The sequence below is a fragment of the Oryzias melastigma genome, linkage group LG6 (assembly GCF_002922805.2).
Source record: "Oryzias melastigma strain HK-1 linkage group LG6, ASM292280v2, whole genome shotgun sequence".
NCBI lineage: Eukaryota > Metazoa > Chordata > Actinopteri > Beloniformes > Adrianichthyidae > Oryzias > Oryzias melastigma.
In genome coordinates this window covers 50,530-58,606 of record NC_050517.1, presented here as the reverse complement: position 1 = coordinate 58,606, position 8,077 = coordinate 50,530, and the positions used below count along the sequence as shown (strand labels likewise).

Sequence of the window (8,077 nt, the reverse complement as noted above, 5' to 3'; positions counted from 1 at the left end):
CGACACACAGGGAGCTTAACACCAGAGTAACAATCCAGAGTTAGAAAACATGGAAAAGAAGCCTCTTCACTCATCTGAACATTCACATTTATTCATGTTGCTCATACTTTCATCCCAAGCCACTTACAAAAGAAGAACACATCAGGGACAACATTCCCTTCAGGATCTTCAGCACGTGGAGGCTTGGGATCAAACTACCAACCTTCTGATTGAACTGCTCCCTTTGCTACATAGATGTGCGGTTAAACAAATCAGCACAGATTATGATGTAATGAAACAAATGCATTTCAATTCAATGAAAACTTCCAGAAGTTCAAAAAAAAAAAAAAAAAGTTGTGGCAGCAGCCCAGCACAGCTGCAGAGATAGAGTTCAGTTCTTTAGGAGGACTCGAACATCTTCTTCCTGTCAGCCTTGTCCTCAATGTTCTTACGCCAGTCGCCGACTGCCTCTATTGGCTGCATCACACAAGCACAGCGCACAGTCAGTGAAAAGCAGCAGCCTTTCCAGAGAGCCATCCATACTGCAAATGCTCACCTCCTCTTTGGTCTCCTTCTTGACCTGCTTCAGGTTGGCTCTCAGATCCATGTTGACCGTGTGTTTGGAGCCCAGCAGGGCCTTCAGCATGGCGTCGGCAGACATGCGCACCTTCTTCAGGGCGGGCTTCTTCACTCCCTGGAGGTCGACCACCTTGATCTTCAGGTCTTCAATCTAGGAGTGGACGAGCATTTCAGTGAAGAAAGGAAACAGAAAGGTCAACGTTTTGGCATCTTTTGTAGACTCATGCCCTGGAGCTAAACAAAATAAAACACACAAAGTAACAGAAGAACTATTTCAAAAACATGAAAACATCTCCTCAGTTCTTGGAGTAAACAACGTGTTAAAATGGAGATTCCTTCTTTTCTGGTAACATTAACATGAGTTTGTGCTCATCTTTAACTAGACGTTCAGGACAGATTTTCCTTTTCGTTTGACAGAATTTTGCCGAGTTGTGTTTACATCACAAGTACAATGGCAGCTGAGCATTTGTCTCCACCCCCTCTGCACATGCTAGTGTTAGATTTGGGAATACATGTTCCTGTGGGAAGGGATGAGCTTTTTCTGTTGCAGCTGTCACAACAGAAAGATGAATGTGTAACCATGGATGAGCTTTCTGAAAATTTCCGAGACAAGTTGGATCTTTTGGAGGCAAAAAAAAGTCTAAAATCCAGGATCCTCTAATATCTTTTCCAGCATCCTGCTGTTGCAGGGCTGAGAATTTGTGATACAATCTATGGCCAATTCTGGATTCTTCCACAGCTCAGTGGCCTTGTGGTAGAGTGTCCGCCCTTAGATTGGAAGGTCGTGGGTTCAAATCCTGGTCGAGTCATACCAAAGACTCTAAAAATGTGCCCTTCTTAACACTCAGCACTAAGGAGTTGGACTGGGGGGTTAAACCACCAAATGGTTCCCGAGCACAGCTGTGTCTGCAGCTCACCACTCCCCCAGGGGATAGGTCAAATGCGGAGAACAAATTTCACACACCTAGGTGTGTGACAAATAGTGGAACTTTAACTTTATCACTTACGACTTCTCCCTCCCCCACAACTGTACGGACATTTGAAGCTTTAGTGGTGTCTGAGTTTTTGTTTTTTGTTTTTTTAAAGGTTAGGGCCTTAAAGGCTGCGTATCCCTCCGCCGGTAGGTGTTACATGTCGTGCTGTGCCACGGAGGAGAAACTCGTTTGAAGTGTAAGTAATGACTTTTAGTTTTAGCGTGACTTTTTAACTTTATAAATCCTCTGATGTTACCGTATTTCCTTCACAATGAGGCACGCTTGGAAGCCTAAGCTTTATTAAAAAATCAGGCATGCGTCTAATAATCCTCCGCTCTTTTTTTTGTGCTCCAAGTTCCAAAATCTGTAAAACTGTTCTTGTGTGACTTTGACAAGCGCTCGCCCGATTAACTGTCAGACCATTTCCGGCATGGATGAGCTTGTTGTGTGTGTTTTGAGGGACACTGGTGAGTCACAAACAGTGATTCTGGCAAGTACATTTCTTATTTTTTAGTATTTTAGTATTTATTTATTTATTTAAAAAGGGGCAATGCAATTTAAAAGAAAACCACATGGTTAAACAAGGCGAAACTCGTGGTTTTAGAAAAGCCAAAATTAGCCAAAGGGCTAGTTTTCATCTGTGGTCCCCTGGCCATGATGACAGAAAGCAGTAAAACACTAACAATAATACAAATGTACAAAAGACATTAAAAGGAATTAAAAGATATTTGGGTTTCTCTGAGCACCAGTTTACAGTCATTGCTCTGTACAGGGTGGGTTTTGGCTAGGTGTATTCTCTCCACTCTGTACAGATTAAATTAAAATACAAATTAATATCTGGAATTTTTCCATGCAGTTTGTCCCTCTGCTTTCTTACCCATGAAAGGGGTAGCCGTGCTCCTATGAAACAATGTGGCTGGAGGTAAAGTTGTGCCACATCTTAAGATGGTGCAGAAACTAGGGCTGGAAATGCTGAGCATTTGGGTATTGATCCAATACTGATCCGACTGGTCAATATTGCCGATATCTATACCAATATCAACATTTTTCATAAATGTGGTGGATGTGACGTGTACCGGAAAAACTTTTTAATTGACTTTTGACAAATGACTTTTTGTAGGTTTTTCTTTTTTTAAGTACTTAATAAGCATAAAAACAGAATTAGGACAATAGTTTCAATTAAATGGAAAATCGTTCATTAAAAGCTGGATCCTTTTGCAGCTACAGAAAAGTTTCAAACAAGAGTAGAGATATCAATATCATCCATGTCGATCAATATTGATACCAACTTGAGATTGATAGTATCAATATTTTTGATCGATCCACCCAGCACTAGCAGAAACCCACCTTGGATGACAGACAGCGCTCATACTTTTACTGTACAGCTTTTGCTAAAGCTAGCATCATTGATGAACAGACACATGGCAACAAGACTGACCCCGACAACCATGAGAGGAAACCGGCGTGTTTGATTCCAAAATTGTGCAGCTGTTTAATTCAGAATATGAGGACTTTGATTTATTTATTTGTTGAAAAATATTGATTAAAAGAATAATGTGAGTGGATTGTTAAATATAAGAATAAAGTTGACTAAACTCACGGTTTTGTCTGTTTTGACTGTTTTTGCACCTTACAATACAGTACGCCTTATGTTAAAAATAGACCCTAATTAAGACTCCACTTTATAATAATGCGAGCGCTAGCAGCCGCACACTAACGTAGATAACCAGCGACTAGAAAAAATAGTCAGAAAAAAATCCTCCTATTAAATAATTTTAAAGAAACAGATCTTAAATATGTCCAGCCTCCATAGAGTAATTACAAATGTGTAATGGGAAATTAACAAAAACAATTATGATTTTTACAAACTTTTAGTGTTAGTATCACATTTATCAGCACAATAGACCAAATATGGTTTATCATATTTCATTCATACTTCACTTTCCCTAACATCTAAAGTGAGACCATTGTCTACAAAGGCTATAATAATAAACTGCTTACAAGCTTAAAAAATGTATTAACAATATTTGTCAACATTATACAGTGCTTTGCAGGTTTCAGCCTTTATCATCTCAGGTTGATACATTAAATATCTCGTTCTTTCTTCGTCTGATAAAATAAATGTATTTGGAATTAGAGCAGGTTAATGTCTGCTTTGATTAAAGTTTGCAACCAGTGCAGATCAGAAAGTATTTACACAAATACTTGAAGTTGTACAGGTACTTTCACCAACATGAAGCTTCAGCTGCTTTAACTTTAATTTAAAGCACAAAACATGTTTTTGTTGCTTTGAAACACGTTGACAGCCATCCTCCCCGTCATGCGTTTTTTAAGTGATGATGTTTCGTACCTCTTTGTCGGCCTTCCCCACTTTGGCCTCCAGGTCATACCTCTCTTCATCTATCTTGTCAATGAGAGCGTGCAGCTTTTTGCAGGTTTCCTTGTTTTTTTTAAGAAGAAAAAAATCAGCAAAAGAATCCATTTGTGCTTCTTTCAAGTGGTTTTGGCTGCTGACTTGACTGTGAAGTTTCTCTCACCTGGAGGGCGGCTTGGTCTCCACTCATGTCAGGAGCAGCGCAATTCTCAGACATGTAATTCTCCTTGGCGGTCACAAGGTCCTTTTTCTCCTGCTCCAACCAATTGGCTGCCACCTGAAGAACCAAACTCTGCAGAACAAAAGAACAGTCAAACAGTCAGTGAAGGGAAAAAATATAGAGCTGCAGGTTGCAGACGACTGTGTTAAAGCCACCAGAAACCTGTAGTGATGCGCAAACAAATATCAAATGCGTACCTTCAGGTGGTGCCTGCGGCTCGAAGTCATCTTTTTCCTGGGGAAGCACAGACAGCAGTGTTAGTGCTGCATGTTCCTCCTCAGTCACACACAGAGGGACTGAAAGCATTTTAACATCTCCCCACCAAAACATTTTTAAAACATATATGAGTAATAATATCTGCTTGGAGTGAATCACAAGATAAAAATGTTGTTAACAAGAAAAAAAAAGATTTCTGATTTTGATTATGGAGAAATTGGAGCCTTTTAAGCTTTGGTGAAAGTGGCTAACAAGACAAATAATTAAAAAAAACTTCTAAAAAAGAGTCAGGCTCATTTATCAGACGCTGGATGACTAGACATTAAAGGGTCTTGACTGCAAACTTGATCAAAAGTTCTGCTTTGTATTTTCTGTGCTTAACCCTTTACCCCCTGAGGCGTCGCCGGTGACGCTTAAACACAAAATCTTTAACATACTTTAACTTTTCAACCATTAACACGACCTCCTTCAGAATTTGTTGGAATTACGTTGATCATGTTAATGGTTGAAACGTTACAGTACATCAAAGAACAAAAACACTAGAGCTCTGGTGTTAAATGGTTTACTTCAATCCTCGCTTAAAACATTTTTTTTTAATTATTCTTACAGTAACTAACTTCTATGAACCCAACCTGGAAATCTGAACTTTGTGGGTTCATGACAGCTTCCAAATAACCTGCTTTCTAAAGTTGCTGTCTTCAGACTTGAAATTTTAGTTTTTTTTGTTGCATTTATTTCACCTTTTCAGTATTTTCTTGTTTTGGCTTTAGCCAATTCTATATCTTTTGTAACATTTCTGATGCGTTTTCTCACCACTTTTCTTTTGGCTATTGTTTACCTTCACTATGTGCTCTGACATTAAGCCTTATTTTAACTTTAATTTTCCATTCTTCATTTTATTTCTTATTTCTGTGTTTATTTCCCCATTGTTTCCCTCCTGTTTTGTGCATCTGTCTTCTCCAAATTCTCTCCTTTTCTTCTAAAACCAGTTTGATGAGTAAAACCAGTGAAGAGGCAGCACTTACTCAGACATGTTGATGGTTTTTGTTCTTCACAGCCTGTTTGAAGACACAAGAAACAGAGCAAAATGAGGAATCTGGCTGCATATCGTCTGAGTTAGTCAAGCATTTGACGAGCAGCTGAGCAGACACGGAGCTAAGTTTGGAGTGTGCATCAGATGTCACTGTTGACGCCTGCGCTAAGCTCCTTTACAGGTGTTCAGAACTAAATATCCCGCTGGAGTTAACACTTCAATTCCTTTCCCAGACAGAAGTCATTCCAGCAAAATGTGCTGCGGCAGCAAGTTAGCTGCCAGCTGGAGTCAGGATGCACCTCACGCTCTCCAAAAACAAACGGGCCCAAGCCAGAATCAGATGTCCGGAGTTATTTTTACAAAAAATTCATCAAAGATCAAATGATTCATTTGGCGCTAACGGAATACTGACAGACAACAGCTGATGCTCACTGTCTGGGAATATTAGTCATGTTTTCTCAGAGAAGAACAAACCCAGAAATCAAAATTGAAAAAAAATCTAAATTCATTAAAGGCTTCAACGTAATTCTTGTGGTGTAATTTAAAAGCAGGATAATAAGGAATTTTAAGGAACTTTCCTCTTGCGAGGACAGCTGAAAATCTGTTTTTTTACTGACAAGTCATCAAGTTCCTGCAATGACAAGTATTTAGAAAAAAACAAGGTGGAATCCTCAAAATCAAAACAACGTTTCTTAAAGAAAAAATACAAAAATAGTCTTTTAAATTTCACACCAAACCAATGTGATTTTTAAAACATTTCCTTTCTGTTAAAATGCAAACGTTATCTAGGAATCCAATCATTCAAATCAGCAGTTCTTTGAAAATATAACCCAAACATTAACATTTATGATACAAAAAAAAGTTTGTCAACTTCTACATTTTAGTCCAAAATAAAAATGACTGCTTCAAACCTCAATGAAATACTAATCTGCAAACAAATAAAAGCCTCATCCTGACAGAGTCGACTGCTCCTCCTCTATTTCTGCAATTCCATTTTCTTCTTCAAAAGCTCCAAAGCCGCGATGGTCATCATTTCAACAAAAGTTTGTTGACTCAGACTCCACTCATCCATTCAACAGCTGCCCGGACGCATGGAGAGCAGGAGGAGGAGGAGGAAAGGGAAACTGGTCTCACCTACACTGAGACGAAAAGTCGAGGAGGAGGGCCTCAGAGGCAGTGGGAAGAAATCCTGGCCTGCCTGTTTATATATATATATGAGGCTTCAGATGTGAATGTGGAGCTGCTGTTTATGGAAATGCAGGATCCTCAGTCCAATGGGCCATCAAGCTCCTTAAATATCCCCATCCCCCAACTTCATCCCATAAACCCGCCATCATCAAGGAGGAGCATGATTTCATTTGAGACCTCTGCTTGGAGGTCTGAGAGGGGGGGTATGATGACTTAAATAGTGATTTACACTAAAACCTTCAGAGTATCTCAAAAATACTAAGAAAACTGTCATTGGAACCAGATTTTTGTGAAAGACCTCATTCTAGAGAGGAACACTTCTGTGTCAGAATCAGAACTCCTGAAATCTACAAAACTATTGTTAAGTGGAAAAAAAATCACTTCAAAAAAAAAAAAAAACAATAAATGTAATAGACTGTGCGAAACTTTTAGTACGACTGGATCCTCTAAGTCCCAACATCTGCTGAGAGCGTCAGTGGAGATCACTGGAGATGTGAAGAACAAGACTCACTGAACAGAAGGAATAAAGATCAAAATGTCTAAATCTGAATTTTGATTTGAAGTATTACTCCCCATTAAGAGTCTAATGAACTAATATCCTTCTATCTATTAATATCCCTCTCCCACTCGCTGGCCTGGTTAATGTTTCATCTTGGATTGCTGATTGTAGATGCGGATCTGAGAGCAGAAAGGCTTCCAGATCGTTCTCTGGCTGCAGCCAACCGTCTCATATTAACACTTGTGCTATAAAAATAATGGTGCATGACTTCAGGTGGGCGAGGAGGCAGATCTTGCAGGATATAAGGTTCCTTGCTGCCTTAGATTTAACTCTATGTAAATGAAATGAGCTGAAATTGATCTCTTCTTGGTTATGAGCAGGGATTCCTTTGCTGCTTCCTCATAGGATTCACTCTCTCTTTCCACTCAATTTTAAAAATCTCAATGATTTAGTTTCTGTAGGCGAAAGTAATTAAAATGTAGACGCTGGTAATCTAAGCGTGGCCATTCTTAGTACTAACCTCCTTTGGAAAGAGTGAAACCCTCAAAACAATGTGATGAAGCTTCCTGTCATCAAGCACACAGAGCGGGAGTGTTGCTCTGTAAGTTCATGTCACTGATGATCATGACTGGACATCCCAGCAGAGACCCGTAAGGACTCCGCCTCCCCGTCAAGTGACAACATTTTGACTGACATCCAAATTCGGTTTTTCATTCCGATCTACTTTGAGGACATATTTGGGTTTAGTTTAGACTGTGTTTCAGCCCATAACCTGTTCATGACCTACTGTAAAATCCAAACGGAACATCAGATATTGAAGGGCCAAACATCCTGAGTGTGCAAAGTGTCTTTTAGTGTATTTTTATAGTGCTTTTTATTGTTGATTTAATGTTTTAGGTGGACATTTTAAACATCTGTCCAGGGACTATAGATGAAAATAGCTTCTAAGTTAATTCTGGCACATTGCATTTATGCTTTTAATCTGTACTGTCCCTGAGAAATAAACCAATAAAAA

General features: G+C 39.2%; 1 protein-coding gene across 2 annotated transcripts; it reads right to left on the bottom strand.

Moving 5' to 3' along the window:
• Window positions 1-237: 237 nt before the first annotated feature.
• LOC112152522 (troponin I, fast skeletal muscle) lies at window positions 238-6,600 on the bottom strand. 2 transcript variants are annotated; one of them, XM_024282160.2, is made up of 7 exons: window positions 6,510-6,600; window positions 5,368-5,400; window positions 4,324-4,360; window positions 4,070-4,198; window positions 3,883-3,972; window positions 536-709; window positions 238-456 (listed from the first exon to the last, which is right to left on the bottom strand). In XM_024282160.2, the coding sequence occupies exons 2-7, from the start codon at window positions 5,373-5,375 to the stop codon at window positions 379-381; spliced, it is 516 nt and encodes a 171-aa protein (XP_024137928.1). In that variant the 5' UTR covers window positions 5,376-5,400; window positions 6,510-6,600; the 3' UTR covers window positions 238-378. The 2 variants fall into 2 exon arrangements, with proteins under 2 accessions (XP_024137928.1, XP_024137929.1); XM_024282161.2 differs by having other exon boundaries at window positions 267-456; window positions 6,514-6,571.
• Window positions 6,601-8,077: the final 1,477 nt, after the last annotated feature.